The sequence below is a fragment of the Pseudochaenichthys georgianus genome, chromosome 3, assembly GCF_902827115.2.
Source record: "Pseudochaenichthys georgianus chromosome 3, fPseGeo1.2, whole genome shotgun sequence".
NCBI classification, from domain to species: domain Eukaryota; kingdom Metazoa; phylum Chordata; class Actinopteri; order Perciformes; family Channichthyidae; genus Pseudochaenichthys; species Pseudochaenichthys georgianus.
Window position 1 is genome coordinate 39,174,993 of NC_047505.1, and position 11,357 is coordinate 39,186,349.

Genomic DNA, 11,357 nt, shown 5'->3' on the forward strand with positions numbered 1-11,357 from the left:
TAATGTTGACATTATAGATTTATTTGTATTTCCATTGTTTTTGTCAAGTCACTGCTTTTTATTATAAAACAAACAAAAACTTCATAAATACACAATTAAAACAATTAACTGTAACCATGAATCTGTAACACAAATGACGTATAAGTCAGCTTGGTCACAATGAAAAGATAAATCAGAGCTTCAGTAAAATCAGGAAGATGTTATCATTTGGACTGCAGAGATGTAGTTAAAGTTTTATTCAGAAATACTTTATGTAGCTTCCAAATCAACCTGCTATGTATTAAAGGAACATTTTACCAATCGTTTACCTTGCTTCAATGTTACTCCTAGTCGTGGGCCATTATCTTAAGCACAGTATGGATCAACAGATGCCGCCAGTGGCTTATCTTACATGAGTAGATGGTTACCAAACCACAGAGGGTTTGGCTGTTGTACTTGTTCTCTTTTGTCCTCCCTGATAAGAACAAACTCAGCAACAGGTTTGATGGCTGGGTAATGACAGAGCCAACTCAAAGCTTTTCCTCCCTTGCTACCCAGCATTTGTCATTAGTTTCCACTGTTGCTGCTGGATTCTGTTGCAGACATTGTTCAGTTGGTAGCTTGACCTTTTATTCAAAAAGTATTACAGTCGGAATGAGTTGAAGAGTTTTCAACAGTGTGGAAACAATGCTGTTTTCTACATGGGCAGTGATGTGCTACAGGAATATATTTATTGTTGTCACAACATTTTTAAGTGGCAAGTGTATTTTCTAAAGACATTGTGACTGTATTTTACTAGTATAAGCAATGTAAATGGTGTTCACATATTTGACAGGCAGTCGAACCCACCAAGCAACATCCCTAACTTCAGTGTTGATCAAAGAGTGAGCCTTAACTGCTAAGTGGTATTCATCTTAATAACTCCTCAAAATATTGTGCACAAACAAATTCACAAATTGTTTGTAGATTTGTGGATTTCATTGTCCAACACGCAGTCTAGACATCTGCATTATTGAAGACAAAATGTTCCTTTAAGACTGCAATAATCAGACACTTCTTTAAGGCTTCTGAGCTGAACATTGCAGGTGTGTACTTCATTCATCATGGCTAAGGTGCTGAAGTGTTAAGAGTACGGCATCAATACTCTGGTTTTGGCTGGACTCAGTTAAGGGAGCAAGGGAGGTTCTGGTAGTGGATTAGAGTCTGTAGCCCAATTCTAAATCAACCTCCATTTATAAAAATATTATGATACAGTTGCAAATTAAATATGAAAGATATGCTTGGCTTTAAGGGGTATTATTTATTTGTATCCTATGTTTTCAGAGTTGAGGAGATGGTTGATTTGGAATTGAGTACAGAATAATAACTACTGCCATTTACAGCATGATCTGACGCCCGTTTCTCAGCTGCTGCCTTGTGGATCTTCAGGGTTGGACGGTAGAGCAGAGACACCTTGATTTATCCTGCGGCGGTCTGCTCTTCTGCGCTGGCTCTCCTGTTGCTCCGTGTACTGACTCAGCAGGGCCCCCACCTGATCCTGGTCATTAAAAGGACAGGGATCGAAACTAGAGTGCAACCACGATCGGTACTGGGGACAAGAGGATAAAGACAAAGAAGTAAATGTCCACGTGTTAAGATCAAATTACATCTTACAAATACCGAGCTGACAATACAGTTTATGCATATTTGTAGTGGCTTCGACAGGCACAATAAATATACTCCTCAGCTTACTTCCTCACCTTAATCTACACAAACAACACAAATATCCAAGGAGATCTTTGACGAGTAGTACCTCATTCAGACATACAGTGTCTTCAAACAGCGAGTCCAATCTGAAATTGTATATATTCTTTGCTTCATGTCTGGCATATTTTTGCATTGAAGTCTCATATATTTTCTTTCATAAGCACTGAATTAACCTGATCAGATTTTCATTTCTAAATCAGTTTTCTTAAAAAAAGACACCAAGATCAAAGTAACTGTATTTCTCTAGTTTTGGTTATTCATGTAACATTGCATTAGGCAACACCGTTGCATATCGTTTATACTTAGAGAGTTTTGTGAGCATGAACTCTGTCCAAAAGCCCTTAAAACAGTGAACGAAAGGAAAAACAACGTTCATTTGAAATGCGGAACTACTCCCAATATACTACATTTTCATGTTGGCATGTCTTAATCTTGCCAGAAACATATTAGATGACTTCAACCGTAGAGCAAAAACAATTTCATTAAACTCCCTTCATGAAACCGAGTATAGTGCCATTTGCCTTTTCAGTTTGTTTTAAGGGTTCAAAAGGTTTATTGGTCGCTTGGTCTGATCAGAAGTTCAAAGATCACTTCCGACTTCCGATGGTTTAGTCAGAGAGGATTTTTTAAAAGATATTTTAGTAGTATAATTAATTTGTACAGTTAAAGATGATTTGAGATGTATTTTCACTAGAAGTCACACTTAGTTTGTATTAATTGATGCAGTCTTCTTTTACAGTAAAGAGTTTCAATGCTGGTTGAAAGCAAATGGTTAAGAAATAAAATAGGAATTTAAATTGAACAAATAATGTTTAGGAAATTATTTGTATTTGTGCAATACCATAATATTTACAAAATACAATGAAGTGAAAGTCACTGAGGGTAAAGCATCTCCATACATGTAGTATTCTCTTCAACTCAAAAACTACAACCAGTATATACTTAAAACGTTGACAAATGAATCATTAAAAGGCACAGTATTAAGATTAGCATCAGTAAGCACACTGATATCAGCCACAATATAACGCTAACTTCAATTGTGTCATCTTGAAAATGAAAATGAGTTTGTTATCAACTGCAAAGTCTTTTTCTAGTCTTCAACATCTGAATCCTTGATACAATCAGGTAGGTGGAATTTGTTCTGTTAGAGCTCGAGACATAACCTCAAAATTAGACAAAAGGTGGATTTGAGATGGGTAGTTAACTGGGAAGTCTCACAAGTTTTTAAGATGGTATTTATCCTTCCTTTAGGTCTAGAAATGGGTAACTCTGGCCTTAAAGTCATCTTTAATTATTTATTTGGCATTTGTATACCCCATTCAGGACTTTTCAGTATAGGATGGACTACAATATCAAACAAAATGTATTTGTATTACATTTGCAGGATACAATGCTGTGGCAGTGAATGTTTTTACAGCTGATAACTACATTCTTAAGGATTCCTTCATTTTTACATGAGGCATATGTGGGAAAAACACAAATACAAAAATCCCATTTCCTCTTAAATCCTCGAAATCAGTGCAAGATCTACAAACAATGATCTTTTTTTCAGTCATGTTGTGTTGCAAGATGCTGACAGTAACACTAGACACGTGATTAGCAGTACCAAGCTAATGCAATCCAAGCAAACCCCCTGCAGTTCCCCTTCTCTAGCCAATGGTCCGTGCCACTGTAATGGAATTAAATTAAAGGCTGTGAACACCTACCTACAGTGTGTTAATATTTAACACATACTGCCAATGGTATAAGTCTACAGAGAAAATGGCTCAAGATGAAATGCTCCAAACCAGAAAGTTTGAATGATGTACTATAAGTAGCTTTTATCCTCACAGTGAAAGTAGAAATGGGGCTAAATGCCTCACCCATCACATAGAATAAGTCCACTGTAAACAACCCCTTTAAATTGTGGGCTTTAAAAAAAGGGACAAAACACAAAATATAATACAGGTGAGAAGTCACAGTTTGCAGTAAAGGTCAAAACCCCTTTACACCGAGGAGGATTAGAACAGCTTGCTCCACGTTCTGATGTTAATATTAAGAATAAATGAGTAAGATTCACAAATCTCTGTTCTACTATAAAGTGCAAGAAGTCCTCCAACACCTCTTGACAAAAAGAGATTAACAAAAATGGGGGCGACTTTTGAGCCACTTTAAACGAGAATATTATATTATTTGTTTATTTGATGCACTGTTCTGCTGTTAAATCTCTGGCTGTAGCTGAGAATCTCATGAATATACAAAAATAAAATAAAACAATACATATATCAACACAAATGAGACCATCAATAGATCTGTCAAGTACTGTATCATGTTCAATGACAAGAGAGCAACAGTAAACACTTGATATGTTAACATCCACATTCATTTGAGTGCAAAGGATGTATGGGTTTCCAATCTATATCCAAGTTGTTTTGAGTTTCTAACAACAGCACGTAACACAATGATATTTGAAAATGGAAAACTATATTAATTTGTAAACATGATAATCTAAAAATACAACCTAAAACACACTCTGGCTTCATCACTGCCAACTGTAAAAGGGGCTGGGTGTCTTTGTGTTTTGTACGTGTCTTCATCATGTCCGTGTGTGTACCTCTGAGACTTGTGTCGTCTGGTACTGCTGCAGCTGTTCCTGGAAGCCACAGTTCGGGCCGACAAAGGATCGAACCGCCTTCACTGCAGACAGACACTCCTCCCAGCTGAAGGGGGTGACAGTCATCAGGTAGGCCACCACCATGGTCGTGCTGCGGGACACACCTGCGAGGCTGCAGCAGAGCACACGGCTCAGTCACTAAGCAACTGCTTTTCTAACCTTATTGCCACTGGTCAAAGGTTCAAAACAGAACAGCTACTAACTTGTTTTACTTAGGAATGTTTTTTGGTTATGTCCTTTGAGAAATGCTACAAGCCAGCATCACTAGTGGACATGATGTGTCTTGAAGTCTTTACAACTTTAAAAATTAAAAACCTACCAGTGAACGAGACAAGATCCACCACTCAGGCGACATTCATGGATGAAGCTGATGCACTCTTTAAAATACTGTGATCTGGAAAATAAAAAGCAAACAAACTATAAAACTGATAAATAGCAACAATTCTGTTTGTCATTAGCAGTACACAAAAGAGAAACTGATATTTTGAATGAAAAACAACTTTAGTACTATTGCTCATTAAATCAGGGAACTGGCTTGGTTTTGCTAAGGTAGAGCAGGGTTGTAAAGCTAAAAATAGATTACACAGTATAGGATATGAGAAAGGACACCTTGAACTGAAACTCCTGCGTTGAGGCCCTGATATACAGTATGTTGCTGAAAACTGTGATGACATGATACTGTTCTGATTTTGACAGAAACTGCAGGGAAATCTCAAATATAGTGAGGAGTCCCAGAATGGGGCTGTTTTAAGTTTAATTTTCGCGTATGGAATGACAGGGAGTGGTGATTTTTATTTCAACGACTCCAGCTTGTCATGTGAGACAGAGGTTAGGTCTGCTCAAACTGAGAGTCTGTGGTAGACCAGAGCACAGACAGTAGGGACAGACAAGGGAAGTAACTGTCCCTGTTTTTGTCCATCTGCAAATTTACATCAGGTCCCAGCTTTATTCATTCTGTCCCTACGAATGATCAAGTGAGTCAATGAAATAGCAATTTAAGTCCTGTTATATGGTAGAACACTCGTAATTGTGTGCCAAGATGTGAGTCTATGTTGAAATACAAATGGACACGAAGCAGCCCAATGTGATGCAACTGCTTCTCAGATATCCTACTTGTTCACTGTCAGGAAACACTGATGGTCTTTTGCATTTTAAGAAGTGCATGGCTGATAGCAGCGCCTCCTGAGGAGCAGATGCTGGTTACTCAATAGCAGACAGAATAACAGACTGGGGTTAAAATAGATTGACTACTTTTTTCCTCCTTTCCGAGATCCAAACTCCTCTTAAAATCATGTCTGCTCAGCATTTAGTTCTGTCTTCCTAGCACAGAGGTTTCCGGCCGTCTTGTTTAATATGCAGAAAATTAACTTGTGACAAAGATTTGAGGTTTTAACGAGTTCAATCTTCAGAAAAATACAGACAATTTTTGAGCTGCTGTATATGTGAAATGCAAACATTGTTTGTGCAATTCTTTGCTTAGGTGAAATTGGATATTATTACAACACAATATGCATAGGAAATAATTGCAAACAAATTAAGAAAAAAGCAAAACCATAGTGGAGACGCAGACTCCTCGCACATTTCCTTTTTGGAAATACTTGATGCAAATGAGTTCACACCTGTTCATTAAAACCATAGCATTTAGTCATGAGATGTTCACAAAGAAGGGGAATCCCTGGCCGTCCACAAACGGGTACATGTGCATGTTAGCAACTATATAAATCAACATCAAAGGCCTTTTCAATTAAATACTTTTATTAATTCAGAGGGCGCTGCTATTATATCCCCACACCGGGTTTCAAGTCAACATTAACCTCGATAACATCGACAGGAATGGTCCCCAAGTTGGCTTTTATGTTGCAATTAGCAGTTACTGACATTTAACCTTTATTAGGTCACGCGTCATCCAGTGAATGTTTGCAAATAAAAGAAATATATGTTCCTGAGGCCCTGACGAAGTTTGTGACTTTGGTTGAAATTACATTTTGTAAGATTTTCCTTGTTCCGAAAAGGGTCTTTGGAGGGCTGTCATTTTATTTATCTTCTTCATTTTTTTCTTTCTTTTGGTAAGTGATGCAGCCAATTGATACAATAACTGTAATGCATGAATATACATATGAATCGAAATCCTGAAATCTATTCAAAAGTACAGGCACAACAGCTTATAGGAAGTTAAAGTTTTTGCAGACAGCTTCAAACTGCGACAGGCCGCAGAGGCTCCCTGGCTGGTGGTGAGCATGGCGGTGCGTCAGTTGGCCTCTCCCCCCCCCCATCAGTCAGACCAGTGATTGTGACAGAGGGGGTTTATTAAAGCCTTGGGTGGTCGAGGCCAACAGCCAGATGTCACTAAGGTTTCCTTCCTCTGCTGCCTAAGGGAAGGACACTTGATTGCGACACTGGAGGTCAGACACCTCCAACCCAGCCCAATCAGCAACATCCAACCAAACACCAAACCTCAATTCTCATTAAGTTGCATTTTACCCAGCGCTGTTTTCTTTCTCACAAAGTAAAGCAAGTTCCTCTTCAAACCCGGACAACGCAATGACTGTCCAAGTCAGACCCAACAGGGTCGCCGATCCATTAAAAAAAAATGGATCGGCAATTAAATCAGGAAATTTGAAATGAGAGTTTTTAATTGATGAGTATTAATACAGGATATTAAACGCCTTTGACACCAAGGACCAATTTCAGCTTGCATTCAACTAAGCAATATGTCCCACCTCTGTCTACTATGTGGTTTGCAAGTTAATAATTCAGCCTGCATCAACATTACCCCTTGTGCATCCTCCAATACACAACACAAAAGGAGTTTCTCAGGAATATTTGTATCCATTGGAAATGTGTGCAACCCATTCTATGATTACAACATACAGCAACCCCTCACCAGCTCCAGTACTGACTGTGGTCGCAATACAAAATGAGACTTCTCTTTTTCATTGACGCCCAAACTCTAACCCCTTATTGATGCCTTTGTGCCTTCAGCATGATGTCAAAATAATTTAACAAAATCAACAGAAATGCAATGACTAATGAATTGTGTTAGCCACTGCTGCAGGGGTGGAGGGACAGCTCATGCTCTTTCAACACCAAGTCTGCCTCCGGCCCATTGGACGCACAGTTCCCTGTCTCTCCTCTCCTTTTATATATATCTCTCTCTCAGAAACACACAGACGTAGAAACACCAAAAATAAACATATTGTAGCGCTCATGTTTCTTTAGAAACCGTACATAAGGAACGTCATTGTGAATGGTTTATTATATTTAAAGTAGCTAAAAGTCACGAGATGAATATAGGATTTGTTTCAACTAAGAGATACTGGTCACTGGTCACTTTTCCCTCTACTGTATTGTCTAAATGTGCGCTTAATTCACTTTCCACAATCACATTTCCTTCCCTTCTTGTAATGTAATCGTGATTTAATTGTTGTTGTTTATTTATTGTTCCCATAGTTTTCCATCACTATTGAATTTATATTATTTTTAATATATAAATGTTGTGTTCCCTATGAAATTGTGTATTTTAATATTATTCAGGTGGAGGCTTCGAATTGGCCCAGTGGATTTTGCCTCTTCCTGCGCTGTATATTATTTGTTTTCTGTTATGTTTGTGTATTGTGTATTTCTAAATTGTGCCAAACAACAAACTGAACTAAACTAGGCAATTTCCAATAGTAAATGTCTTTAAACTACGAACAGGAATCATGTAATTACACTTGTTTTCCAAACTGTCAAAAGATTTCATATAATATTAAAACGGTTTGCATTAGGCTGTCACACCCAGGGACCACAATCTGGAGGGTAATGTGTTGAAATAATACTTCATGACTCATCAACGCTTCACAAAGTTAACGACTTTTAAAATATGGGGTATATATATATGTGTGTGTGTGTGTGTGTGTGTGTGTGTGTGTGTGTGTGTGTGTGTGTGTGTGTGTGTGTGTGTGTGTGTGTGTGTGTGTGTGTGTGTGTGTGTGTATACACACATTTTTACTCACAGGTTCTGGTTGGAAGCATCAGCAGCTTGAATACAAAGGTAAGTCTTGTCCTGTTAAAAATACATGAAAAACTGTTACATTTTCTGTCTCATGTAAGCCCAAGAACGTGTGCTCTATGTCTGCAACCCAAAACATTTTTTACTTAGATTACATGTGTCGTATCAGTCTCAGCACATAACGTTGAATAATGTGGACTTTACCTTCCCTTAATTAAGCATCTACACTTTCAGTCATTTCTAATTACACAAGATTAAAATGGCTTCATATAAACTCTATATATAGTTTCTAAGATGAATACCTTTTGTTTATACAGCACCCCACATTTGAACTCTCAGGCACATAACTCTCTTGCTCCATCTATAACTCATCACCACCCCCAGCTGGTTGACAGGACACATCACACTATTACATGCAGAGTCATACCGTACAAATAGTTTGAACCATCCAACATGGATTTTCCACTAACCTCAAACACGGGTTTAGCATTGTTGTATACAGATAGGATGTGGGTGATTCCATTCTTAGCCAGACTTTCTCTGTTTTCTGCATCTGGGACAAAAAGATTGAGGAAAATATTTCACTATAGTAATGTCAGTGAATTTCAAACCAAACATAACAACAATGTCATAATGTAAGCTGTTGCAAAGGCAGCTCTGTCGGCCATTTACTAAACGTTCGGTACAGTGAGGCCTGTGGTCACTTGTTCCTGTCAGTTGAGCTAATTTTAGTCTTTATGCTTATGCCATCATGGGAAGCCACCATCACAGCAGCTAAAGTTAGCAAGCTGTGAATGGCACATTAGCTGGGAAGGGGTTGTTCCAGGCCAGGGACATGCTTATTAATAACTGATGATTCTTATTTTATGTGAAGGAACAACTTTTTTTTTGTCAACAAGACATTTGAATTAATCTGAAATCTATGTTTGTCAAGAGAACTTCCTGACAAAAAAAATCTAATTTTGATAGTTACAACTTTGTGTTAAACTGTATGTAGGAAGAGCACTTACATTTGAAACTATCCAGTAAAAATTGACAAATAAAAAAATCTTGATCCATATTGTTTTAAGGAATACTGCGCAAAGAGATATGTTTGGTAAAAAAAAGTGTTGCGATACTCTACAGTAGCCTCCGACCCCACTGTGTATGTATCAGATTTACAAACATCAAATAAAGTTACCTGATGTTTGTCTTACCTCTTATATTCCCGAGGTAGAGTCCATCAACAACCTGTGAAGCAAAAGTCAGAGACATGTTGCATTCAGGTTAGATATTTTTTACAGTCCAGCTTCAAAATCTTCACTCAACTTGCCCAGGGTTGAGCCAGATTGGATTTAAGGCTTAAGGCTTAAGGACCAAGCAGCTGGAAGAACAGCCATACAAGGCCTGAAGCAACGATGCATGATTATCTGGACGAACTGATGAGTGGCAAGCCGCCACTGAGTGTTGCTATACCACGTAGCAGTACCATGGAGCACCAGGGGTCTAAAGATAATAAAGGGCTGGATACCCTAAAATGTGTGACTTACTCACCCTGCACATTTTGGTGCCAATTAAAAATGGAAATACATATGATATTGAGACACATATCACGTTCTATTGACTATCAAAAACACAAGGCATCAATTACATGTTTCATGACTTATCATCATCATTTGACAAGTAATTTGTTATGTCAACGTATCAAAATGGTTAAATCATAAGCCAACCTGAAATCAAGAAGAAAATTGTTGCAAGAATCTATTGATTTGAAATAAGTACAATATGAATGGTCAGAGGGACAGAGGTCAGGCCCAGTTGCAGCATCTCTGCATGGATTAATAAGTGCCTTGCATTGGGGCACGTCAGATGGTTGGAAGGAGGAGCCAGAAACTAATGTACCAACAATCTGAGTGTACAGTACAATCATGTGCCTCTGCTATAGCACAATCTTATGATTGCATTACAAATCTAGGGGGGGAAAAAACAGATTTTAGCTAAGAGGAAGTCTTGGTTTATGCTGTTTACACATTATTGAAACATTCAAAAACCGATCTATCTGCACCCATCCTAAATGCATTCTATCTAATGTCACGTTATTTATTAAATAGTTTGAACAATTACAGAAAAGATAGGCGCACGCATTTTCCTCAGCTGTGCTGAGTTTACCATTAAGAAGCCCATGACTACTACAACATGCATTATAAAAAGCCAAAGCCTACCTTATTCATTCCATTTCCCATGTTGACTCCGAATCGGCCTTCGATGAGCCAACACTTTAATATATAGATGTGCTGCGATATGTTAACATGGACTTTGAATCCAAAACGCGAAGCTGGACTGACTGACTTCAACTCATAACACAGTGCACAGCCTTCGCTTCCGCCGCTACGTTTGTCTTTTATTCCACAACATTATTAAATGGCACTAACGTGTTTAACACAGTAGCCTTGCATTTGTATTACAGCCTTAACCTCGTTTTAGATCCAACAATAGTTCCGTCATTCTGTACCGTCTTCCGGATTGTTTTTGACGTGAAACAACCGCAGCTGCGGGTTCATCCGGTAAGTGACATCACAGCCTGTTTCACCTTCAGCAGTGTGGGATTTTGAAGTGCAGATCATGAGGAAGACATACATCCTATGACGTAGCAATTTAGTAACACCGACTGGGGACAATTATGGAGGTGACGTAGTTTATTCTTTAAATGGGCAAACACGGAATCCCACGTGTAATTCCTAAACACCTACCTATATTGTTGTTTTGAGAGCATGATGATATACATGACAAATTATTCCACAGTTTGATGAAAGCATTCGACAATAGCCACTAAAAATTGTAACCCAGTTGTACAGCGTCAACAGGTAATGAGGGTGTTTCTAACCTACGGTTCTTTGCATGCATGTAAAAGTTCACCACCCAAGGGCATAGGTTTGGTTTCAGTAACAAATGCATTTGTTTTCCTGCAGGGTTACACTTAATCGATATAACAACACGTTATGATTTATT

At 38.3% G+C, this 11,357-nt stretch overlaps 1 protein-coding gene across 1 annotated transcript; it reads right to left on the minus strand.

The window, feature by feature from the left end:
* Positions 1-10,968, minus strand: dusp22a (dual specificity phosphatase 22a). Its single transcript, XM_034074672.2, has 7 exons — positions 10,571-10,968; positions 9,566-9,599; positions 8,840-8,922; positions 8,374-8,423; positions 4,698-4,772; positions 4,319-4,490; positions 1-1,567 (listed from the first exon to the last, which is right to left on the minus strand). Exons 1-7 carry the CDS (start codon positions 10,589-10,591, stop codon positions 1,382-1,384), a joined length of 621 nt encoding a protein of 206 aa, XP_033930563.1. The 5' UTR covers positions 10,592-10,968; the 3' UTR covers positions 1-1,381.
* Between the last annotated feature and the right edge of the window lie 389 nt (positions 10,969-11,357).